The sequence below is a fragment of the Simochromis diagramma genome, unplaced genomic scaffold (assembly GCF_900408965.1).
Source record: "Simochromis diagramma unplaced genomic scaffold, fSimDia1.1 OVJJ01000293.1, whole genome shotgun sequence".
Lineage (NCBI taxonomy): Eukaryota > Metazoa > Chordata > Actinopteri > Cichliformes > Cichlidae > Simochromis > Simochromis diagramma.
In genome coordinates this window covers 126,885-152,405 of record NW_024386801.1, presented here as the reverse complement: position 1 = coordinate 152,405, position 25,521 = coordinate 126,885, and the positions used below count along the sequence as shown (strand labels likewise).

General features: G+C 42.4%; 3 protein-coding genes and 1 non-coding gene across 5 annotated transcripts; 2 read left to right on the top strand and 2 right to left on the bottom strand.

Moving 5' to 3' along the window:
• The first annotated feature begins 288 nt into the window (after positions 1-288).
• Positions 289-2,956, top strand: LOC120729404 (ADP-ribosylation factor-like 2 binding protein). 2 transcript variants are annotated; one of them, XM_040024939.1, is made up of 7 exons: positions 289-775; positions 1,046-1,115; positions 1,392-1,453; positions 1,526-1,632; positions 1,727-1,812; positions 1,963-2,059; positions 2,268-2,956. In XM_040024939.1, the coding sequence occupies exons 1-7, from the start codon at positions 757-759 to the stop codon at positions 2,364-2,366; spliced, it is 540 nt and encodes a 179-aa protein (XP_039880873.1). In that variant the 5' UTR covers positions 289-756; the 3' UTR covers positions 2,367-2,956. The 2 variants fall into 2 exon arrangements, with proteins under 2 accessions (XP_039880873.1, XP_039880874.1); XM_040024940.1 differs by lacking the exon at positions 289-775 and adding an exon at positions 800-915.
• A 20-nt stretch (positions 2,957-2,976) lies between these two features.
• LOC120729402 (plasmolipin) lies at positions 2,977-11,126 on the bottom strand. The gene is made up of 4 exons (XM_040024938.1): positions 10,332-11,126; positions 5,989-6,159; positions 4,827-4,943; positions 2,977-3,863 (listed from the first exon to the last, which is right to left on the bottom strand). Exons 1-4 carry the CDS (start codon positions 10,491-10,493, stop codon positions 3,756-3,758), a joined length of 558 nt encoding a protein of 185 aa, XP_039880872.1. The 5' UTR covers positions 10,494-11,126; the 3' UTR covers positions 2,977-3,755.
• LOC120729401 (protein-glutamine gamma-glutamyltransferase 2-like) lies at positions 4,535-23,840 on the top strand. Its single transcript, XM_040024937.1, has 6 exons — positions 4,535-4,545; positions 18,516-18,652; positions 19,019-19,249; positions 19,437-19,555; positions 22,595-22,723; positions 22,885-23,840. Exons 2-6 carry the CDS (start codon positions 18,604-18,606, stop codon positions 23,017-23,019), a joined length of 663 nt encoding a protein of 220 aa, XP_039880871.1. The 5' UTR covers positions 4,535-4,545; positions 18,516-18,603; the 3' UTR covers positions 23,020-23,840.
• Positions 11,616-11,698, bottom strand: trnal-cag. Its single transcript has one exon. It is a non-coding gene; the product is annotated as a tRNA-Leu (tRNA).
• Positions 23,841-25,521: the final 1,681 nt, after the last annotated feature.

Genomic DNA, 25,521 nt, shown 5'->3' with positions numbered 1-25,521 from the left:
GTATTTACTAACTCCTTTTGGAAAGTCCTAATCCTGCTTGGTATGATAATAACCTACGAAGTCGGATTTGGCATAAAAATGTACATGAAGTACTTTAAATGTAATACGTTATGCTACAGGATAATTACAGATTCGTTAATACCTCACGTTAATGTTGCAGCTGAAGATGATTTTAATTACTTTTACATAATATTACCGATATTAATACGACCTTTTAGATTTCTATTTTAAATTTGCAATAATATCAATAATAAAACTTTAACTTATACTTTAAAATAAAAGTTATGGTCGATCCACCGTCTCATTCACTCTTCTCTTGTGGCACGAACAAAAGAAGTATGTGATCTCCGATTTTCAGCGCTTCTGATGGACGTCAGGCAGCATCTGAGTTACACGTATTTCCTTTTTGCATCTTTAAGCTCCAACAATCATCTGGTTCCGCTAAAACAGGCTAATGATCGTCTGTAGGTGACGGTTTAAAAGTAACAGGCCTGATGGAAGAAACGTGAATCGTCCTCGTGGCGAATGATTTGGTGAACAAACAAGTGTAATCTGCAACATTCGTGAACATTTTGATGTATAATATTATTAGTAGTAGTACCAGCTGTTTCCCTTCCAGATAAATGTGGTGTTGTTCCGAATGTGGGAACCGATATACGGTAGTTTTTGTTTTACCCGACGGACCGCGAAGGCGCACAAAGTTCACTCGTTTCCTTGGTAACAGGATTACGTACGCTAGTGAGCAGTTTAGCCGACATGGACATCAGGGAGCCGGGTGAGTTAAACACGTCACGACACTTCTGTAAATGAACTTTTTCACTTATGAGAAATGGCGGCAATTTAACGCCGCGTGCGTCTTTGATTAGCCGCCTCGGCTAACTGACGTTGCTCGCGCGGGGACTCTGATGAGAGCGAGTAACGGAAACACACTTCAGAGCTGATGTTGCGTTTGTTGTGAACGTTAGCGCTGGCTACCTGCCTGTTTTATCTTACAGGTGTTAGCAGAAGGGCAGTGTTCACCTGTGTGCTCGCTTTATCTTCTCAGAAATCCGGAGTAGTGGAGACGACATGGTAAACGTGTTCGATACGGACGAGGAGCACTTTGCTCTTTCCAGGTGGGTTGTTGTGAAATGCTTTCTAACCGTCTGCAGGAAGCTGACGTCCTGTTTTAAGTCAGATTAGATGCACTCATCGTGGGCATGAATATCAGGGAAATTTTGGGCTTTTTAGCGATTTCTCTCTTTTTCCAGGGTGGAGTGATTGTACAGCAAACATGTTTAACGGGTGCAAAAGTTCAGAGTCATTTGGGATTTTCTCTTGCTGTGTAAAATCCACCACAGAGCAGGAACTCGTGGAGTTTGTGCTGATTTCTCTCACTTCTCTCCCTTCAGTTCCTCGGCTGCAGACACGGCCTTCGATGGAGTTATTGGCTGCATAGAGGACATCATCATGGGTAGGTGCACGGACAGTGCCACCAGTTAGTGATGAAGACGCGCTTTCTACATGTCCACTGCTTCTCTTTCAGAGGACGACTTCCAGCAGATTCAGCAGATTTTCATGGAGAAACATTACCGTGAGTTTGATGACTCTGATGAGAACAAGCTCAGCTACACACCCATCTTTAATGAATATGTAAGTGTGGGCAGATTTCACTCTCACACTCATACAGAGATGTTCAGTTTTTACAAATACGTTGACTTAAAGCAGAAGCTTGGCTGTTATTTAGGTTGACCTGCTGGAAAAATACCTGGAGCAGCAGCTGATGGAGAGAATTCCCGGCTTCAGCATGGACACCTTTAAAGAGTTACTCATGTAAGATGTGACAGAAGTGGAACCTGAACTGAAAGCAGCCCATGTGTCAGTTATGTTGTGTTGCTCGTAAGAAATGTTATTTTGCAATAGACCACAAGGTGGCACACAAGTACACTGAAAAAGTGACGAGTTTATCTCCTTCCTCTGCAGGCAGCACAAGGAGGAAGTGTCAGGTGACATCTTTGACATGTTGCTGACGTTCACTGACTTCATGGCTTTCAAGGAGATGTTTCTGCAATATAGAGCTGTGAGTTTTCTGTGAGCTGGAGAATAACTATAAAAGTGGCCCCATTTAACAAAGTGGCTCTTTGTTATGAAGTTTTGAACCCTGTGTGTGTGTGTGTGTGTGTGTGTGTGTGTGCGTGTGTGTGCGTGTGTGTGCGTGTGTGTGCGTGTGTGTGTGTGTGTGTGTGTGGTACTGTACATTAATGCTGGATGTATTTGTGTGTTTCTAGGAAAAGGAGGGCCGGTGTCCAGACCTGAGTCAGGGACTGGTGGTCACATCTCTGAACCTTGGAGGCTCCAAGCATGCTGACTTTAATGAATCTCAGTGAATCTCTGGAAAATTGTTCCAGAGCCTTAATGAAAGTGTTTGATTCAGAGTCTTTTAACGTAAACCTTCCGTCTGTAACGGATAATTTATATTTGTTTCTCTGCGTTTTATGTAGAGGGGTCAGTGGAAGAGCCTCTGTTTCTGTTTGCCATGAAAGTTTGAAGGTTTTGCCCACTTTCTGTTAACAATCACTGGACTGCATGTGACTCCTTGAAAAGTTAATATTTCTTCAACTGTAATTCACATTTTCATGCTTTCACTCGTGTGCAGTGATTCTGTTTAGCTTTTACTGGAACGGCCTGTTTGAAACAGGAAGTCGAGTATTTCTGTCCCTGTGCTGTGAAACAAACATGCTTCTTTTTTCAGAAAGTAGTAAAGTAGAACTAATATATGTTTCATGGACATATAAATTATATTAACAGTCTTTAAGTTTCGAACTTGTCAGAGTAACGTTTAATGTAAAATGATTGTGTGTGTCTGCAGTTAGTTTTTGGTACAAATTGTTTTTTACGTGTTTAGAAATGTTTCATTTTCCAAGTATATTTATTTCTCCGGTGAAATGCTGTTGTTGTTACGATTGTCTGTAAAAACCAAAAAACAATATTTTCAAATAAGCACAAAAGAAAAACCTCAGTCGTTTATTTGAAGTGTGTAGCTGAGCTCTAGCACTCAGCGCAGGATTTCACCAACGTCCAAACTCTTGGTACAAAAAGACTCGCGTGGTTCATAAAGGCACGTACAGTACAGCAGGAGAGGAGCAGACTTTCACTTAAATCACACAAAAACAGTGTTCCACGCCTGTGGATCAATATTTGAATCATGCAGAAATATCCAGTGTCAGTGTGTCAGCATCATGATTATTTTCTTACAGGTGCATTATGGGTGGTTTTATTGCTAAAAGGCTCTGTTAGGCCCAGTAAACCCAAACTGTGAAGCCAACTTTCAGTGGTTTCATCTTCTTGTTGGTAGATGCAGAATGCAGCAGAGAACTGCCTAACGCCCAAAGCTGGAGGTCGAGATCTGCGGTCCTCCCTTAGCTAACAGGTTTTTCCACTGGTGATCTCAGACTAACCAAATAACCCTCCACTGTAGTTGGCACATGCAGCCTGTGCTTATTTTTCTTTTAATGCTGCTCACATTTTCAGATTTTGTTCAATTATTACTGAAATTTATAACTTTATGTACATAATAATTCAAGTGTATTTTTAATGCAATCTAGGATTATTACATTTCGTAGTAATACAGTATATTTACTGTATTACTGGGATGGCTAAAACAATAAACCACCTGCAACAGATTTCATCTCGTGGTTATTATCAGAGTTTGCCTCAGTCAGGATCTGAGTTTTGTGAGCTTTGTTCCTGGGAGCAGCACCGCTGGCCGCACAGCCCTAAGTCGGCACTGTGTTGGTGGCGGCGTTTCCTCCGTCCCCCTTCCAGTCCAAGTAGGAGAAGAAAGCACTGGCTGCGTACACCAAGGTCACCACAGCACCAAAGAACTGCAGCGAAAGAAAATGAGAAGAGACGCGGTTACACCGCCGAAGGGACTCCAGGAAGCAGAGCAAAAGTCTGAAATTCTTATCAGCCATCATGAATCACAGTGATGTTTATATTTCTGAATTCATATCTATACCAAGCCCAGCTGTGTGATTTAGCAGGTTAAACAATGTACTAGTGGGACCTTACCTCTATAATCTAGACGGGAGTGGCTCAGAGGCAGTTTCTGATAAGAGTGTGTGCGTGTGTGTGCGTGTGTGTGTCTGTGTGTGCGTGTGTGTGCGTGCGTGTGTGTGTGGAATCATGTGATCAATGCTTCTGCTAAAGCTGTAAACCAGGACAGACTTTGACCTGCAGGAGGAACTATAAAACACACTGATACAGGAGATGTTTCTGCCAATGTAAGTCATAGTCACCTGCCACTTTATAAGGCACGCCTATTCAGCTGCTCATTATTGCAAATATCTAAACAGTTGATCACATGGCAAGAACTCAGTGCGTTTAGGCGTGTAGGCCTCGCCAAGACAGCCTTTGATTGTTGGTGTCAGACAGGCTGGTTTAATTATTTCAGACACTACTGATCTGTTCCTCAAACTGTCCTCTTGAAACGAGAGTGAGTTCACTGTACTCGAATGGCCTCCACAGTCACAACATCTCCATTAAATAGAGAAGCCTTCCGATTTGGTGATGAGGAAAACCTTCATCACGGATGTGTAGCCGACGAATCTGTAGAAACTGTGATGCTGTGAAAGCGTGGACGAAAAACTCGGATCAGTATTTCCAGCATCGTGTTGAATCTGTGCCATGAAGAAATTAAGCTGTTCTGAAGACAAAAGGTCGTTCCCAGCACTAACAGGACTAGCGAGCGGCACACCTAATCAAATACACCGAGTGCGTTATAAAAGGCTGTTCTGTGTTCCCTGGACATTGGGCTAGTTTGTGAGATAGTGTGAGTGGTGACTTACTGCAGCAGCTGCCAAATGTCCATAGATATAGAGCCTGTGGAAGGGAGCCACATAAGCTGCGTTGGTGATGAAAGCAGTGAGATAGAGGACTGTGGCTGCACTAAAATACACCATCACCTGAAACAAATGGAGAAAACACACATTACATCAATGCACAATGACTCGCCGTCTTCCTGCCACACTGTGCCCCTCTGTGGCCTCGCATCCTCGTCTTTTTCTCTTTCTCTCTTTGAGCTGTTTCTGCAGCCTTGTCATCGTCACCACTTCATCAGCCTTTTTGTTGCTCTGTGAGAGTACACATTAGTATCGCTGACGTTCATGCACCGTCTCTCAGAACTGATAACCAAACATCCAAACTGCAAAATCAAGGAACCGGTAACTGTTTCTAATACAACCCATGACTAAGGGTGTAATTCCCTGTAATTAGACTGAACTTCAACATATTGTATTTAAAATTATGATGTCATTATAGTCACAAATATTTCAAGTTATTAACAGTAGACTGAGGATGTAATGAGTCGCGGTTTTACAGGAAACAAAGGAATCATTACACTGTAATTAATTCAAATAATGTAATTTTAAGTGATTTACTAATCATAAATCAAACAATTTTCCTATTTTACATAAATGGTAAATGGCCTGTATTTGTATAGCGCTTTTACTAGTCCCTAAGGACCCCAAAGCACTTTACACACCCAGTCATCCACCCATTCACACACTGGTGGAGGCAGCTACATTGTAGCCACAGCTGCCCTGGGGCAGAAGCGAGGCTGCCATATCGCACCATCGGCCCCTCTGGCCAACACCAGTAGGCGGTAGGTGAAGTGTCTTGCACAAGGACACAACGACCGAGACTGTCCGAGCCGGGGCTCGAACCGGCAACCTTCCGATTACAAGACGAACTCCCAACTCTTGAGCCACGATCATAAGCATGCTGTACTTTGAGGTGTGCAGGGTGTGTTGTGCTGGAGACACACATTATACTGTAACTGCGGTACAATTAATTCTTTGTTTCCTGGTTTTTCTAATGTAACAACTTTTAAGTAGTTAAATGCACTGAAATGATGCCCGAAGTCACAGGTGGTTTATAAAATGTTGCCAAGGAACATCTCTGTGTACGTTCTTTGACTTTATTCGTCTTTGCCCCCCGTCTCTCACATACCGTCAGGGGCCATGGGACAGCAGGCAGTTTTTGTGTGACACCAAACAGGATGACGAAGAAGAGGACGGTGGTGAGGATCCACAGGGTGATGGCGACAAACAATACCCAGCCATACGCTCCTCCCACTTTAGAGGTGCCTGCTATCAGCGCCCAGTGGAGCAGCCCAAAAACCTAAATAGGTGAGAGGGAGGAAAGAACAGGTGCATCAGTTTGGGGGCACGAAAAATAAAGTTATGTAAACAATTATTACATTAAAAAACAAACAAATGGTGACTGGTGCTCATGGAGTGCTGTTCTACCATCCAGTTAAACAGACATTTCTATACCTTGGCTAACATTCACATGGGGCAACTACCGACCTTCTGATTGGTAGATAACCGGCTCTATCTGCTGAGTCACAGGTAAGCAAGTAAGTTATTGTGTTAGACGGAGCATGCAAGAACAACGTAATCACCTCCAGCAACTGTATCCATTATGTATGGGTTCATTTTTGAGTAAAACCTTAGAATTCATATATACCAACATTTACAGTACACATGGCTGTTGTAATCTTTCTTCAACCATCAGCTTCTGAGGAAAACACCAGCTGTTAAATGCTTTGCGATGCTCAGCAGATATTTGCCAGCAGATCTCAGATTTTAGGATAATCTCGTAACCTGAGTTTACTGCACTTGACGAGGTCACTGATGTCCAGATAAGCACCACAGACTGTCTGTGACACTGAGGTGGGCAGACTGTTTTCACGGGGATCTTAAAAGTCAGTCTGACCGACTCTTGCAGGTACTGTACAAAACACACGAGGCGTCCCTCTTTCCCTGCACGCATGTCTTCCTGCTTCAGTCTCATGAGAAAGGACATGACAGTCCATTATGTATGCACAGGTCAGGTTTCACTTTTTACACACATGCATACACAGCACGCTCTCCAAAGTAGACCTTTGCAAAGCGGCTGCATCATAACGAGCTTTTCTCTTCTGAACCGAAGGAAGAGGAAATCATTTGAACTTCCTGAGTAAAACAGTAAAGTCCAGCTGTGATGCACATGTTCAACCAGGGAGTTTGCTGTGACACTGCTGTGTAAACTGTGTTTACCAAAATGAGCGAGGAACTTGAATGAAACGGAGGGCATTCACCTTTGATTTAAAACAAAAAAGCAAAACAGTGTCGAGCTGGATAAAGTGGAGAGGACAACTCTGCACCATAAAGTGTTCTAAATATATCGTTTAATGGCCAAAGTTCAAATATCGCTCAAGTTAAACTGTGTGCTCTAGCACAGCAGCAGGAGTTTATGCATTGTGCAAATGCATTTTATAATGGAGTGTGCAGGGCATGTTGTATATTAATACTGCATCAGGACCTGGAGACCTGAAACAGGAGACTAATCGTGTTCTGCTAATTTCAGAGTAAGGACAGGTGAAAAGATGCAGTTATGGAGATATGAAAAAAACCAAGGTTTGTTTTTAAAAATGTGTGCAAAATATTGCTGAGACTAACTTGTTGTTTTTTTATGTTGATGTTGTTGATGTGGAGATGGAAAATCAACAAGGTGGTGCTAAACATTATGGATATCAAACAATGATGTCACAATGTTTCAGCCGCAGCAAACTTTACTCTCACATTACTACTTCTGTTTTTTCATTGTGGAAACAGCGTCTGGGAAGAAAGGCTGTGTTTCAGTTTTAATAAACGCTCGTCAAACAACAGCTAATTTAACATTTTGAGGGGGTTGTTTTCAATTCAACTTTATTTATACAGCGCCGAATCACAACAGCAGTCGCCTCAAGGCGCTTTATATTGTAAGGTCGACCCTACAATAATACATACAGAGGAAAAACCCAACAATCATATGACCCCCTATGAGCAGCACTTTGGCGACAGCGGGAAGGAAAAACTCCCTTTTAACAGGAAGAAACCTCCAGCAGAACCAGGCTCAGGGAGGGGCGGGGCCATCTGCTGCGACCGGTTGATGAGAGAAGGAAGACAGGATGTGGACTGATACACAGAGTACCCAAGGTACAGCAAAAGTTTGCAGCAGTGAAGGAATACAGTGTAGGTAATCCAGGATAACTTTATATTATAATATAATATCTTTATGTTATATATTAGTCATGTGAGTTAAACCTGTGATGAGCTCTTTCCGTTTATCTTTGACTGCTGGTGTCATAGATAAAGACGTGTGTGTCTGCACCATTAATCAGATGACACAGAATTTGAATGTGTGTCGACAAGTTTCTGTTTATGCTCCATAAACCTTCCTGATTATCTATAAACAATAAAAATGACTGCATGCTGCTTTACTGTGCGGTGCACAGTCGGAAAGCTTCACTATCAGAAAGTCGCACAGAGCCTGGAAAATGAAATCAATGAGGTGTCTGCTTATGTAAATAGTTTTTTCTCCAGATAAACCTCATTGTGTGAAGTACCAGGGAAGGTGAACAGTGATACGACAGCAGCTCTCAGCCTCGGTCCAATCTGCCCCCCCCCTCAGGTATGTACTGGCTTTAGGCAAAGGAAACATGGCTGACTAACATCTGAGAGGTGGGGGAGGTCTTTGGCTCCTCCTGTCACACTCCACTGATCTCCCCAGCATTGCACTAAAACTGCAGGAACAACAGTGCACGGCGGCGTCCCTGTTAATGTTCAGACTGTGAAACGTGTCACCTGTCCGGCCTTTATTAGGTGCAGTTTTTGCTGACATTTCATGGTGTTGTAGTAGTAGGTCGGGTAAAACTCAGCACGGAAAAGTAATAACGTTTTGCTTTAATCATTAACTCAGACAAATCACTTCATTTAGTCTTTTTAACGTTTAAATTGCCAATGACAGGCACGGGTGTTAATCCATGCTAACAATGTTTCTTCCCAGGTGAGAAATACGTGAACAGGAGTTCAGTCTTTTGCAGCTGCATTGAGCTGCGTTCAGCCCACCATAAGGATCATTACACTTCTTGCTGCAGTGGAATTTATGGTCTTCGGTGTTTAAATGGGTCAGGCTGTCCAAAGGTTGATAAGACGCGCATATTGCCTCACTGTACATCAGGCGATGTGGGGTAAACAGCTGTAGCTCAGGGCTTCTTGTGTTTGTTTATTAAGCTTTTATGACTTTTTTTGGCAACTCAGCAAACGCAGTTCTGTCATAAACCAACAGCACCGTCATACTATCAAATTATAAAGCAGATACTGTAAGGGGAGCACTCAAGCTTGTAAGGAGTTGTGTTTGAGGTCTAACATTCTGCTTTGGTCTCCACCACCTCTGAAAGCAAAAGTCTCCCTCACAGATGTTTGAGTACTAGTTGGTTTGGTTGCTGCTCTGTGCTGAACATAAACCGGCGCTGACAAGTTTCTTTTTCTACTCTTGTATTGTGTCATTAAAGGCTTATATCCTTGAAATAGTCCACTCAGGCACACGGGAGCTTCACCGAGCTTCAGTATAAGATAATTAATGATTATTTTAAAAATATAATTTGTGTAAAGCAAAGAGTTTGACAACAATAAAAGGGGAGGTGAAAATAAGCATCATATTTAAAGGACCTTTCCAGCACCTCCCACCAGAGGTAACGTACAACATGTTCATAATGCAACACTCTTCAAAAAACCTCCAAACATTCAAAGTAAAAAAAATCATCAGTGCTTTTAAAAATAAATCATCGAAGGCAGTTTTAAAATTCACTTAAAGTCTTTTCAGCAATAAGGGGCGTGTCCATCTCTAGAGGTTGAGTCACCTTGATTAGCTTTTCCATGCTGAACAACCCCAAAGCATTTTAAATTGGCCATTCATAAACAAATCACACCATCATTTATCATTAAATCCTTCTCTCACCTCAACCAATCACAGCAGATGGCCCCGCCCCTCCCTGAGCCTGGTTCTGCCGGAGGTTTCTTCCTGTTAAAAGGGAGTTTTTCCTCCCCACTGTCGCCAAAGTGCTTGCTCATAGGGGCTCATTTGATTGTTGGGTTTTTCTCTGTATGTATTATTGTAGGTCGACCTTACAATATAAAGCACCTTGAGGCGACTGTTGCTGTGATTTGGCGCTGTGTAAATAAAGTTGAATTGAAAACAACCCCCTCAAAATGTTAAATTAGCTGTTGTTGTTTATTAAAAACTACAGTTACAGGCTGTTTTAGGAACTTACTTTTGTATCTTCAGTGTGAAAATTGTGTTCGAACACTAAATATTTTTATGTTTCTGTCCGTCAAAAAGTCACAATGGCTAAGATGGACCGATGCCCTGCTGGTTTATAGTGCAAGAGGTTTCAGAACATAAAATAAGTAGAGTAGGCATCCCTCCCACTAAACAGAGCAGAGTGCAGGACAGACAGAAGAGTAATCATTTAGTTGGTTACATACAATTTCAGCGATCATCAGCATAGCTGGGATGCTTCGGATAAATGAAAAGTCCACCCTGGAGGATATGCTTCCAGGCAGCCCTAGGATGCTGTTCCCACCGTGGGAGTTCTGGGAGTTAGGGACGCTGGTCTCTGTGGTAACTTTGGACGGGAAGTCTGCCATGACTGAGCTCTCACAGACGCAGGTGCCACAATAATAGAGTCCTTAAGTGTTCTCAATAAAAGGTTTTGATGAAAAATCGAATCCCTACGTTGACTGGAGGCACCAGCAAATCTCAATCTTCAAATAGTCAAGAAAAATAAAAAATATGACAAAACCTAATCATTCAAAACCCGACGCCTTCAAAAATGAAAAAATAAATAAAAAAGAAACAAAAACCCTCCACTGAGTTAAAGAGGAGCCCTCCAGCCAGACCTCCAGGTTCAGGTATCAGCTGTCAGTGTCTCCACCTGCTCTGACAGGTGTGTAATGGTGGAGGCGGTGTGAGTCTCTCTACACATTGCCTTCTCCTTTTCCCTCTGACACACCCACACACATATTGAGTGCGTCGTCATCTTCTCCCCATCTGCTTTGGGTTGCTCTCTTTTGCTCCCCTGGCACCTCCCATATGCTCCTGCAGGCTGCTCACCTGCGGCGCTTCAGTCACTAATGTGTTTGAACTCCGGGAGGAGGGAGGAAAAAACAACACAAGCCGGTGGTGCCCTCTAGGCGTGGAGCTCGCACATGTTTGTTCTTCCCCTGTGGACTGATAAGAAGGGATGACACAACGCTGCATTCCTTAGTTTAATCAATAACACATATGGATGGATGCTGTGAATGTTTTAATGTTTAACTCAAAAAATCCACTAACCCAATCTGTCAGTTAAGGAGGATTTTTGTGACTTTTGAAAATTGCAGCATACTTTTTTTGCTTTTTCTTCTGTCGCTTTCTTTATTATTTGCTGTGCTGTTCATAAAGACCGTAGCTTGAAAGATTAAACAGTCGGAATACACTGAAAAATATGGAGATATTAAAAAGAAATAATTTAAAGAATTACTGCATAAATAGACCAAAACAAGAAGCAAAGAAAAAACATTAAAGCCAGAAATATTTTTCTCACTGATGATATAATGAGAAACAAAATCTCCATAAATTTATGTTATCCTCTCCCTGGGAGACATGCCATCTATTTGAATATTATGTATTATAGTGTTTGTGGTGTAGTGAACATCGATTTTGAGCGTGTGGAAACAGTTTTAAACATGTAAAACATTTTTAGAAGTAACAATCAAACAAAAACGTGATGTCAGAAGTGGGATTCGAACCCACGCCTCCAGGGGAGACTGCGACCTGAACGCAGCGCCTTAGACCGCTCGGCCATCCTGACTTATAACAGCTCGATAACAAAATCTGGTTAATATAGCGCTACATGCAGTTTTATTATTTTTTTTATTGCTCAAATCATGTAAAGACTGAGCACGGAAACGTTTTTCTGTTTAGCGGAACATCGGTTCCGGTTTCCTCGCCTTCCCTCTGCTGGTGATTCTGGTTAATAAGCGTCTCACGGAATGACTCCACGTGAGACAGGTTACACAGTCACCCTCTATCTATTACCTATACGGTTTCAGTTTTCTTTCCCGTATTATTATAATCGTATTCTCTCCCATTTCAAGTTTATTTATTTATTTATTTTATTAACCTTTATTTAACCAGGAAGATCCCACTGAGATTAAAAACCTCTTTTTCAAGGGAGACCTGGCCAAGAGCAGCAGCAAGTGTCTCACAGTTACAGAAATTACTCAATTAAACACAGGCAGCAACAACACACATGCAAACATAAATGAAAAAAAAACAATTAATTAATTAATTAAAACTCAATAAAATTCTAATAAAAAATTTAAAAATCAGTTAAAATAACAAATCGATATAATTGAAACAGTTGCATGTTATGGGCTCGTCCTCAAGGATTCGTAATTTAGATTTAAAAGCAATTAATGAAATGAATTCAGTCATTTTCCATTCTTTCTGCAGTTTGTTCCAAGCCAAGGGTGCTAAACGAACAAAAGCTCTTTTACCAAATTCAGTTCGGGCAAATGGAACAGAAAGCAACAAGTAACCATGCGGACGAAGAGAATACCGACCAGCATGTTTCATTGCAAGCAGGGAACATATATAAGAAGGCAGCAACCCAAGTATCACCTTATATATAAAAAGACGTGACGAATCCTACTTCCGGGCCTAAAGTAGTCTGCGTTTAATATGGCTTTTGTGTTGTTAACATGTTTAATGTTTTGTATTTTCTTCTATTTGATCTCAAAAAGCTCCTAAAACAGTCAGTGATCACTGTTGACCTCCCTCGGCTTTTATTACCGCTAATCATTTATTTAAGCTCAGTTTTTAAAACCTTAGGATGTAACTACAGCCCAGCCCATGCAGCAGTATATGAATGACTAACCTCGTATTGTGGATGGATTATCTCAGTTGTTCTCCTGGCTGAAGTTTGGTCCTTTTACAGCATCCTACCATGCGATTACATTTGTTCCTGACCACCGAGAACACTCACGTTAACTTTTATCAAGTGGAAAAAAGTTAGCTTGTTTATATTATGCTAACATAGCTGTGTCGCTAGCGGTCACGTAGCACATCATTATATACCAGCTAGCCCAACTTCAGTAACCCTACAAACGTCACTGCTGTTTAGTTTTCTGTCTTCATTTATGTTGGAAGTGATAACAGAGCTGTACGTTTGAATTTGTTTCCAAAACCCCGCAGTCAGTACATGCTATATTGTATTTAGATAGAAGCTAGCGAGCTAACTTCCTGCTAACTTCTAACTCCGTTAAATATCATAAATTCCATTTTCATGGATGTCTGGATGTTAAACTCAATTGTTACACCTGGTAGAGCAAAACGCTGATCATTTTATTAAAGATGAAAGACTTTAGACAGTTTTTCAACTCTCAGTAATGCCATAGTGATCGTTTGATATATGGACCTGCAGCAGAGTTTAGGCCCAGACACGGCTAGTGACGTCAGACTTAACGACCGGATTCATTCACTCTCACATTCACACACTGGTGGAGGCAGCTACAGTTGTAGCCACAGCTGCCTTGGGGCAGACAGAAGCGAGGCTGCCATATCGCGCCATCGGCCCCTCTGGCCAACACCAGTAGGTGGTAGGGTAAAGTGTCTTGCCCAAGGACACAACGACCAGGACAGAGAGCCCGGGGATCGAACCGGCAACCTTCCGGTTACAGATGCGCTTCCCAACCCCCTGGTTGGTGATGTCTGAGATTTACAGTTAGTGATGAACCTCAGAGAAGTATGATAAACAGTATCAACCATTCGAAGACACTGAGCAGAAGCATTCATATATAGAATTCAATTCAGTTCAATTTTATTTATACAGCGCCAAATCACAACAGCAGTCGCCTCATAGTGTTAGTGAGTCTGGATGTTCTGGATTTCATATTTCTGAACCTCCGCCCTGAGGGCAGAAGTGTGAACAGTCCGTGTTGGGTGTGTGTGGGGTCTTTGAGGATAGAGGCAGCTCTCCTCTGGACTCTGCGATGGTAGATGCTCTGCAGAGAGGGCAGCGGAGTTCTGATGATCTTCTCCACGGTTGTTATCACTCTCTACAGGCATTTGCGGTCCATAGCAGTAGTGCTGCCGTACCATGCAGTGATGCAGCTGGTCAGGGTGCTCTCCACAATGAAGCTGTAGAACCTGCTGAGTCTAGTCGTTGATGACGTCATGGAGTTTATGGCCGTGTGCAGAGGATGCCCAGCATTGTCCATAATGTCCAGCAGTTTCTTTAGTGTCCTTTTCTCTGCCACTGTCACCAGAGTGTCCAGCTTCATGCCGACCACAGAGCCAGCCTTCCTGATCAGTTTTTCCAGCCTGGATGAGTCCTTCATCACATTGCACCTTCACAGGACTCGTTGTAGACTTGAAGATCTTGAAGATCTCCAGACATCTTAGGTGGTTAAGGAGTCTTGAGTGACTGGTATGGAGTGGGATTCAAACCACCATGGAGCTCTGGGCTGACCCAAGACCCAATCTCAACATCTTTCCATGGTCTCAGCAGTTTGATTTCCAGACGGCATGTTCCCTGTTGTCTGTGCGACGTATTTGGTTAACCACCTGTTTGGTAGCTGTGACCAACACTGTCCTGTTTTGATGGTTCACATATAATTATTACAAAAAAGTGATATTTGTTGATAATTTCAGAAGAACAAAAAAATAATTTAAATAGATAAGTATGAGGAAATTTCTACATAAATTGCAAAGCATATCATCAAGTGTTTCTGAAGAAATGATGCTGCTGAGTTGCACCATGTGGTACCCTTTGTTTGATACTAATTTAGTGTGAGTGAACCATCCATCAAGCTAACATGTTAAAAAAGTTTAATTTTGAAGGATACTGAAGCTTTTCCAAAGGTTTTCTTTGGACTTTGGCTGCTTTTTCACTCAGTTTCAGTTCAGTCATTGCACCTGATTATTTTTAACTATTCAGATATTTTCAGAGTTTTTAATGCTTAACACTGAGCTATAAATCAGTCATTTGCATAAAAAGGCAACTAAGACAACCTCAATATTACTGAAGCAGCGGGGGATCATCTCGACACAAAACAGGACAAAAGAGAGCCAACGTTCACAGAAGAGCTTTGAATATCCTTCAAGATACCTGGACAATTATTACTGGGGACTACTTAACAATATATTACAAGAAAGCTTGGCTAAGAGAGTTCAGGCTGTGTTGAAGAATTAGGATGGTCATGAGGCCACAACACTACTGGCCTCGTGCATCAGTTTATTGAGTTTGTTGGTATCTGTGACCCTCGTGTAAATCACCTATCATGTAGTTTCCTAAGGTCAAATAACCCAGGATGTGAGAGGGCATTAAGGCGTCTGGGAAGGATCTCAAAACTGGATTATAGATGGCAGACAGCTGGGGTTGTAACCAATGTTCCCTCTAATGTTTCATGTGTCTGAGCGAACACACAAACTCCCTGAGCGTCCCGTGGACCACTGTGAGCAACAGCAGACGTGTGCACTGTGGTCACGCCAGCATCCAATCCATCCAAGTTACATGTTTATTAAAATAATCAAATTACAGCGTTTACATTTATGTTAGACTACTTTTAATTAACTGCTTTAGCCCACTTACAATGAAAATTAAAAATAAAACCTTGTTCATGACCTGTGTAGTATGTTAACACTATTGGAAGTAAAAATAACTTGAACTCCAATTTTGAAAACAAAACTTTCTTCTTTTTTTTATTTGTATAAAGCTCTGACTTGTATTATGAGTCTGAGTCTGTGGTCTGGGAGAGTCTGTAACTCTCTGTCTGCAAAATACAGTAAATAATGACCAATGTTGGGCAATTAATTATATAGTTACTTCTCCAAAAAAGTAACTGAGTTATGCAAACAACAAAGTTTTTTGCAGCTGTTTACCTGAAAATGCAGCGTTTTTATTAAATAAACATTTCAAACTATTTACAGAACGATCAGCTGTTCTGCATCAAATCTGATGCCACACAAATTATTTGTGCCACTCCAAAAAATAATTTCTGTGCACTATGAGATGAAGGAGAACAACAGCCTGATACCTGCAGGCCTGACAGCAGCAGATGTATCACTGCTGTAACACCTGTAACACTCAGCAGTCGCCTCATTGTTCTGACACACACAACAAAACTATTGACTACACTACACACTGACTACACACTAACTACACACGATTTGCGCTAAACGTCACAAATCTCAAAACACGCCGTCACTCCTAAAACTTCCCCCTCCCTAAACAACTAAATGCCATGTTGCCATATCACGTTTTGATTGATCCACATAGTACATTTGTTCACAGGCTTTCGAGCGTTTTCCTTATAAAACACAGTTTTTACCGTTTCTTCCCGCAGTAAATATAAACAACGACAGTATTCAGGAAGAAAACCAAACACTGCAGATATTTTTATCATAACTCTGGTTCTACGTGGCCGATCAACACAGTTTAAAAACTGGTATAAAGTCAACACTTTTCCCGTCAGTTGTTCCGTCTGTCCTGCTCACATCTCCAATGGTTGTACACGCTGTCATTAACGTGGCTTCACTCCACATCAGCCGCTTTGCTAAAACACCGGTGTTGCACATAAGGACGCTGTCATAGCCTTTCAACTACGTGGATTAGCTGCGTATATACGAATGTGAATCGCATCATTGGCTGGACTATGGGATAAGGTGGCATCGTTCTGATCCCATACGGGAGCAGCCAGTCACTGACCAACACTGCAGAACAGAATTGTTAAAGTTTTAATGTTAATTTCAATTCAGGTTAGATTTTCTTTTTTTTTTTGTGCACAACGCAGATTTTCTGTGCGCAGAGAGCGTGCCAGCAGTGCGCAATTGCGCACGCAGCTTAGAGGGACCATTGGTCGTAAGCCCCGCCCTCTGTTCAAAGATGGTTGTTCACAGTGGACATAGATCAGTGGTTCCCAACCTTTTGGATCCACGGCACATATTTCACATCAGAAAAATCACACGGCACACCAACAAACAAAAATGTCACTAAATGCATATTGATAATTTCCCCCCGCTCACCAGGTATAGCAGAATTAGCTCAGTTTGTCCCCAGAATACCTTTTTGCTTTCTTCTGACCTCTACTCATGCTGGGCCTTCATCTGGGTCAGAGTTCTCTCCAGGACCAGACCAGACTGACTACTTTCTTTTACGCTGCGTGTCTCACTCACACCATGGCTTGTAATGTAATGGCTTCTTAGTCTTCTTCTGTTTTCCTGGCAGTTGGCAACCGATTTAAGTACAGCAGGTAGTTGTACTGCCCTCTAGTGGAAGAGAATGTAATTGTTCTACCCGTTTCTCACACCGATCCCTTAGAGCAGCGGTCCCCAACCCCCGGGCCTCGGACCAGTACCGGTCCGTGAGTCGTTTGGTACCGGGCCGCGAGAGTTGAGGCTCAGGTGTGAAATGTCTGGTTTTCAGGGTCTTTATCGGTTTTCAGTGTTATTTTGTTATCGTTTTTATCGTTTACTCTGTTTTCCTGGGTCTTTTCACGTGTGTTATGAATAAATCTTTTTTTTCGGGTACCGGTACTAGTTTTATTTTGTTGTATTTATCCGCGACACCTTAAACGCCGGTCCATGAAAATATTGTCGGGCATAAACCGGTCCGTGGCGCAAAAAAAGCACCTGATCATTTCTCACAGCACCTCTATGTGCCGCAGCACAGTGGTTGGGAAAGACTGACATATTTGGCTTCTTTCACTCCTCTTTCAAACCACTTGTTGGTTTGTGATCATCTTAGAATGAGTTCACAACGATGAAGTCAGAAAAAAATGATAAAACAAAAAACAGGCTTATGCATGTTTCTGTTTTTTGCACTTACATGTTCCTGAACCCACTTGGTGATTTCCACTAAAGCATCATATCTGCTTTAGTCTAGTGTCACCAGTAGACCTGAAGATTACTGCCAGTCATTATTGAGTTAAAGCCTTGTCCTTTGCATAGAGAGATTTCTTGAGGGGCTCATAACTGAATGTCTTCTGAAGACAATTTCTAATGGAAATGGGGCCACGTGGTCTTTCTACTGCTGAAATATTGAGAAACATAAATGTAAATCAAGATAACCTCATATCTTACAAAGTCTTGGTCCATAACACATATGTTACATCAGAACAATTGAGGACATGACCATCGGCTTTGCAGCTCAACACAAGCATTTGTTGTGTTTCCTCTTTCATTCTCTTAAACTTTTACTGATAAACATTAACTTCTCTTTTCTCTGTTTTATGCTAATGCAAAAGTGTTGCTTTATACATAAGGGTGTGGAAAAGTCACAAAGAGGTCAACTGAGTGTGTTTCAGAAGTGTGGTAGGACATCTCTATGAATACAGAACTGTGATGGAAACCATGCAAGTTTGCGTCAAGACACTTAGAGCGACATATCGGTCTTAAAGACGAAGAGTGCGATGGCAATCCGCAGCAGTAAGTCTCATCTTTTATGTTTCAGGTTTATGTCTGTATCTGTCTCTTTAACATCAAAGAGACATTTTGACATGTGTCCCCACGTGTGACTCAACCTATATAATTAAACCATAATAACGGAGCTGAATCGTAGACAGACTGCTGAACTTTGCCTGTTCGTCTTAGGTTTGATTAGTGATGCGGATCTGAGAAGTCGTGAGAACAACTCGGCACACCGCACCAGGGAGATCGATCAGAAGCGCTTGATTGTCCGTAGGGGTCAGCCCTTCTCCATCACTGTGCAGTGTAATGGCTCTTTGCCCCCCCAAACACCAGTTGGATCTAGTCCTGCACCTCGGTGAGTACAGGCTGACCAGGAAGGAGCTGTAAAGATAGAAAAGATTAAACTTGATGCTCTTTTGAGGCAAATTTGCAAAGAAAGCATGTTATTGTTATCGATGGGTGTACACACAAAATAGTCCTAAGAGCTGCTGGCCCTGCGACCCAGCCCTGGATAAGTGGACGACGATGGATGGATGGATGGATTTCAAACTGACTTGTGAATTTTTATAACAAGTTATACGATATAGTTATACAATTACACATAACTTAGTTTTCTATCTGTACTTGCATAGTAAATGAAGAAGAAGAAATCAAATGCAAAAACTCAATATGTGCTGTTTTTTTGTGTTTCTGACCCAGAAGGCTTTGTTTGTTTCACCAGGTAAGAGAGATGAGGTGGAGATCAAGGTTCAGAAGGTGCATGGAGCTGGGGACAAGTGGTGGTTTAACCAGCAGGGAGCACAAGATGAAATGCTGCTGACTCTGCACAGTCCAGCAGATGCTATCATTGGCCAGTACAGTCTGGCTGTGCTGCTGATGTCACCGGACGGACGCATTTCAGAGAAAGAGGACGAAATGAGTTTCCACCTGCTCTATAACCCCTGGTGCAAAGGTAAAGTGTGCGCTCTCTGTGTGTCTGATTGCTTCAGCAGGTCAGACTGAAGCCACTGACACACTCGGAGTTTCATTTGCTTTTTCTGCGATTACGATGAATTAAATTCCACAATAAGCAAAATGATCAGATTACAACTGAAGATTTCATATTAGCAACACTGTCGTGGTCTTTATGCGTTTACCAGATGATGTGGTGTATCTGCCTGACGAGACTCAGCTTCAGGAGTACATCATGAACGAAGAAGGAATAATCTACATGGGGACCTGGGAATACATCAAAAGCATTCACTGGAATTATGGACAGGTAACACACACAAACATTTAAAGTGTGACTGTGCTGAATACATCTGTGTCTGTCAGCCCAGTGGGGTGTGACAAAGTGGGCGAGAAGACCATTTGTCTATATTCTTAGTTAACATTCTTGTTTTGATTTAACCATATTTCACATGTAGTCTGCAACAGGCAAACATCTACTATCCCGGGTTTGTTTATGTTTTGCACTTTTACAGATTATATAATATAACAGCGGTCCCCAACCTTTTTTGCACCACGGACCGGTTTATGCCCGACAATATTTTCACGGACCGGCCTTTAAGGGGTCGCGGATAAATACAACAAAATAAAACTAGTACCGGTACCGAAAAAAAGAAAATTTATTCATAACACACGTGAAAAGACCCAGGAAAACAGAGTAAACGATCAAAACGATCAAAACGATAACAAAATAACACTGAAAACCGATAAAAACCCTGAAAACTATACATTTCACACCTGAGCCTCAACTCTCGCGGCCCGGTACCAAACGACTCACGGACCGGTACCGGTCCGAGGCCCGGGGGTTGGGGACCGCTGTAATATAACATCTTGGTTTAAATCAATCCCTACAAGTTTAAGTTAACATGTTCTTTATTTCAACTGTTAATTTGTATTGTTTACAACTTACCTTACCTTCTTCTTCTTTTACGTATTATTGGCGGTTGGCAAACAACTACATGGTGCATTACCGCCACCACTGCTATGGAGTGTGGACAGAAATCACGCTCAAAACAAAAAAAACACTTCATATCCTCCCAAACAACCTTACTTCTCTCAAAAACTGAAACAATGCCTGATAACACTTATCCCCCGACTCCCTCTGTAGTAACCCTACAACATCAAGTTTCATATCAATGCTACTGAGATTTCGGACCAACCGTCTCCTCTCTACCGTATATTTCCGACACTGCAAAACAACATGCTCCAAAGTTTCATCCGCTCCACAATAATCACATTTCCCTGAGGCATGCTTCCCTATCAAGAACAGTGTGGAATTCAAACCCATATGCCCAAATCTCAGTCTTGACACCACCACCTCCTCTCGCCTACTCCTTCTTGTGGATCTCCTCACTCCCACCCCCCTTTGAATTTTATATAACCACCTTCCCCTCCTGTCTTCGTCCCACTGTTTCTGCCATCTACCCCTCATTTCGAGCTTAATAATAATAATAATAATAATAATAATAATAATAATAAATTTTATTTAAATAGCGCCTTTCAAAGCACCCAAGGACACTGTACAACAGATAAAAACTGGAAATATACACAATGATAAAAATAGAGATAAAAGTTAAAACATACAGAAATTTAAGAATAGGCAATTTAAACAGATGAGTTTTAAGGGTGGACTTAAAAGAGAGAATGAGCTAATATTTCTGAGGTCCGGGGGTAGGGAATTCCAAAGTCGAGGGGCAGTGCAACTAAAGGCCCTCCCTCCCTTGTGATCAGACGAGCAGAGGGAACAGAGAGAAAGAGAAGATGAAGATCTGAGGCAGCGGGATGGGAGCTTCATCTGTAATAAGTCGAGAGGTACGGTGGAGAGAGCGATGAATAGCCTTGAACTGTATACAGCTTTATTTTAAAAGGGAGGCGACATTTGACCGGGAGCAGTGAAGTTGTTCAGGATTGGGGAGATGTGGTGTGTAGAAGGAAGTTCCTAGTAATAAATAGGGCAGCAGAGTTCGGGCCGAGTTGGAGCTTGTTGATAGATTTCTTGTGCGAGGCCAACATACTAATATAATACTCTTTACTGCCTCCTGCCTAAACTTTCACCGCCAGATCAACTATCTCATGATTAGCGGCGCCTTTGCTAAACCTGTCGCTGCTTCATTCCCCCTTACCCCATAGCTGAGCCGTGACCCATACCACACACTACCGATAGACCCATCCTATGTATCCTGATTACCTTACCTACCTGTCTTCCAGACACAAAAGGAGGAAATGTAGTTTTTACTTCCTGCTTTCTAGCTTCTGGGTTTCATCTGAGGTCACAGGAAAGAGACCAAGTGCAGAAGGGGAAGAACTCTTATAATTTAATAAAGTTGATTTTAGAGGGTTTATGAAGAAATGGATTTATTGTTGTAATATGTATTGATTACAGCAATAGAGTTTATGTTGCCAGTAAAGAGGAGCAGTAGAGGTTTGAATATAATCATGTTCATCTTACCTACTGAATGGAATAGTCCAGGGGAGAAATTGTTTGGTTAAGTGGACGATTTAAGCAGAAGAACTCAGGTGTTTCAAGAGAAAGGTCCAGGTCAGCGTAGCTGTGTGCAGTCTGACCTTAATTTCCACTGATTTAAGTTCAGTTATGTTTATTTGAACTGAGTTAATTATAGAGTTGAGTTTCTTATTTGTTTCTTTGTAAATATTGTTTGGGTCACAAAATAAATCACTTGCTACACTGGACAGCATCAGTCTCCTGCACTTCTTTGACCGCTTAAGTCGAGTCCTACCACAGGGGGCTGGTGTGAACTGTCACAGCAGTGTGGCAGAGACTCTCAGGCTTTGGCTGGATCTGAAAATCTGTCAGTTGTCTGGAGGAAACATCTGGATGCGATGTGTCAGAATGTAACCAGACCACACAAACAACGGCTCACCCATTCACAGGTAGCTGCGAGGGCAGAGAGGATGACTAACAGGCAGACTGTGGGTGTAACAGATGCACACGTACAGTGGGGGAAATAATACGAATCTGTGGAGGGAGCTGAAGCCTTGAGTTGCTAAGGAGCAGCCAATAAACCTGAAGGAGTGTTTCTGTTAAGAGGGGTGGACCAAAATCCCCCCTGACATGTGCGGTTGTCAGAAAGGGTTTCTTCACCAAGTACTAAGTTATAATCTTCTTGAGGATCAAAAGTCATCAGCACAGAATCCAAAACTTATTTCCCCTACTGCACACACTGGGCAGCCGATGGGAAACATTTAGTATTTAGAAAAAGGTTCTTCAGGAAATCTCTCCTGAAAAGCCTTTCCTGTTTTTAGGCGCTCTTCTATGGCCTCTCTCACTGGCGTTCTCCTTCTCCTGCAGTTTGAGGACTATGTGATGGACATCTGTTTTGAAGTCCTGAATAACTCCAACGATGCTCTGCGAGACTCACAGATGGACATTGAGCAGAGATTTGACCCCGTCTACGTCAGCAGGATCATCACTGCAATGGTGAGAAGCATTTCTGGCTTCCGCTGAAAATAATGTTAACGGCTGGAAAACAGCGCGAGGGAAAACATTTGGTTTCATTTGTGTGAGCACATGATGAACATGATCTGCAGCTCATGAATGCCACAGCAGAGATCCTGAGTCTGATAGGTGAACTCTTGCAGGTGAACTCTAATGATGACAGAGGAATGCTGACTGGGCGCTGGACTGAGCCGTACTCTGATGGAGTTGCACCGTACCGGTGGACCGGCAGCGCACCGATCCAACAACGTGACATCCAGTGTTATTGTGTTTGGTGATACTTCGTAGACGTTCTAGAACACAGAGCGGTCTCCTCTTTCTCCAGGTTCCTGGGAAGGCTTTTGTTCGTGAACAAGTAAAAGCTTCCATCTCCTTCACCAATCCCTTACCAGTTCCACTAAAAGGAGGTGTGTTCACTGTGGAGGGTGCAGGCCTACTCTCTTCCACTAAGATCCATGTTAGGTAAGTGATGGGTCTGCTGTTTAGAACAAAAGTTTAGCCCACAAAGCAAAGCTTGTCGCGTGTATGAAGAATGAGGCATGGGTCCAACATTGGGAAAATGTGGGATAAATGAGTGCGTGGGTGGGCGTTGTTACATAGAGACTATAAGTATATACTTATAGAAGCCCTCTCAATCACTTAAAAGTATCAGTATTTTACAATCTGCCTAGCGCAGTAGGGACTCACTGTGGTCATTTGGATCCCTCAGTGTAATAATACGGTTTTTCTGGGCCAGGACAGAGTTGGTCCAAAGGCCAGTCCTTGAACAGGGATTTTTCCATGTGTGAACCAGTGGCTTGATTCTAATAAACTGCGCTTGTAGGTTATTCCTGATGACTTTAATGTGGCACTGAGGCACAAATACAGCAGTCAGTAAAAAACAAAATAAAGAAGATCTTCTGTGCAGCCTAGTTTCTTCCCAAAAGCCATAACCAGCCTGAACTCACACATGCACTGACGACACAGGAACATGATTACATGCAATAATCCACACTGTGAATATGTAACACTATTTATTTGTACAGGGTGGGCCATTTATATGGATACACCGTAATAACATGGGAATTGTTGGTGATATTAAAGTCCTGTTTGTGGCACATTAGTATATGTGAGGGGGCAAACTCCTCAAGATGGGGGGTGACCATGGTGGCCATTTAGAAGTCGGCCATCTTGGATACAACTTGTGTTTTTTTTCAATAGGAAGAGGGCCATGTGACACATCAAACTTATTGGTAATGTCACAAGAAAAACAATGGTGTGCTTGGTTTCAACGTAACTTTATTCTTTCATGAGTTATTTACAAGTTTCTGACCACTTATAAAATGTGTTCAATGTGCTGCCCATTGTGTTGGACTGTCAACGCAACCCTCTTCTCCCACTCTTCACACACTGATAGCAACACCGCAGGAGAAATGCCAGCACAGGCATCCGGTATCCGTAGTTTCAGGTGCTGCATATCTCGTATCTTCACACCATAGACAGTTGCCTTCAGATGACCCCAAAGATAAAAGTCTAAGGGGGTCAGATCGGGAGACCTTGGGGGCCATTCAACTGGCCCACGACGACCAATCCACTTCCCAGGAAACTGTTCATCTAGGAATGCTCGGACCTGGCACCCATAATGTGGTGGTGCACCATCTTGCTGGAAAAACTCAGGGAACGTGCCAGCTTCAGTGCATAAAGAGGGAAACACATCATCATGTAGCAATTTCAAATATCCAGTGGCCTTGAGGTTTCCATTGATGAAGAATGGACCCGCTAGTCGTTGTACCCCATATACCACACCAAACCATCACTTTGTTGTTCCAGCAGTCTTGGAGGGATCCATCCAATGTGGGTTAGTGTCAGACCAATAGCGGTGGTTTTGTTTGTTAACACCATTCACATAAACGTTTGTCTCATCACTGAACAAAATCTTCTGCGTGAACTGAGGGTCCTGTTCCAATTTTTGTTTTGCCCATTCTGCAAATTCTGTGCGCCGATCTGGGTCATCCTCGCTGAGATGCTGCAGTAGCTGGAGTTTGTAAGGGTGCCATTTTTGAGTAGCTAATATCCGCCGAAGGGATGTTCGACTAATGCCCCTCTCCAGTGACATGCAGCGAGTGCTACGCTGTGGGCTCTTGCTGAATGAAGCTAGGACAGCCACTGATGTTTCTTCATCAGTGACAGTTTTCTTGCGTCCACATTTTGGCAAATCCAACACTGAACCAGTTTCACGAAACTTAGCAAGCAGTTTGCTGACTGTAGCATGGGAGATGGGTGGTCTCGTAGGGTGTCTTGCATTGAAATCTGCTGCAATGACCCGGTTACTGCGTTCACCAGATATCAACACAATTTCGATCCGCTCCTCACGTGTTAACCTCTTCGACATGTCAATGGCTGTGAACAAAGAGAAACTTGTAAATAACTCATGAAAGAATAAAGTTATGTTGAAACTAAGCACACCATTGTTTTTCTTGTGACATTACCAATAGGTTTGATGTGTCACATGGCCCTCTTCCTATTGAAAAAACAAAAGTTGTATCAAAGATGGCCGACTTCTAAATGGCCACCATGGTCACCGCCCATCTTGAGGAGTTTGCCCCCTCACATATACTAATGTGCCACAAACAGGACTTTAATATCACCAACCATTCCCATGTTATTACGGTGTATCCATATAAATGGCCCACCCTGTATATTTGCACATTTATTTTCGAATGCTGTTCATGTGTATATAGTGCTGCTAACTGTGCACCTCACCCTCCTCTTTCTTTTCCCACACGTCTGCACTGGAGATG

Coding starts and splice junctions, on each gene's coding strand:
- LOC120729404 (XM_040024939.1), top strand. Junction 1,633..1,726: donor CACCCATCTTTAATGAATAT/GTAAGTGTGGGC, acceptor GCTGTTATTTAG/GTTGACCTGCTGGAAAAATA. Junction 2,060..2,267: donor TGTTTCTGCAATATAGAGCT/GTGAGTTTTCTG, acceptor GTGTGTTTCTAG/GAAAAGGAGGGCCGGTGTCC.
- LOC120729402 (XM_040024938.1), bottom strand. CDS start 10,493: ATGGCAGACTTCCCGTCCAAAGTTACCACAGAGACCAGCGTCCCTAAC. Junction 6,160..10,331: donor TGCTGATGATCGCTGAAATT/GTATGTAACCAA, acceptor TCACCTATTTAG/GTTTTTGGGCTGCTCCACTG. Junction 4,944..5,988: donor CTGTCCCATGGCCCCTGACG/GTATGTGAGAGA, acceptor CATTTGTTTCAG/GTGATGGTGTATTTTAGTGC.
- LOC120729401 (XM_040024937.1), top strand. CDS start 18,604: ATGGCTCTTTGCCCCCCCAAACACCAGTTGGATCTAGTCCTGCACCTC. Junction 18,653..19,018: donor GGATCTAGTCCTGCACCTCG/GTGAGTACAGGC, acceptor TTGTTTCACCAG/GTAAGAGAGATGAGGTGGAG. Junction 19,556..22,594: donor TTCACTGGAATTATGGACAG/GTAACACACACA, acceptor CTTCTCCTGCAG/TTTGAGGACTATGTGATGGA.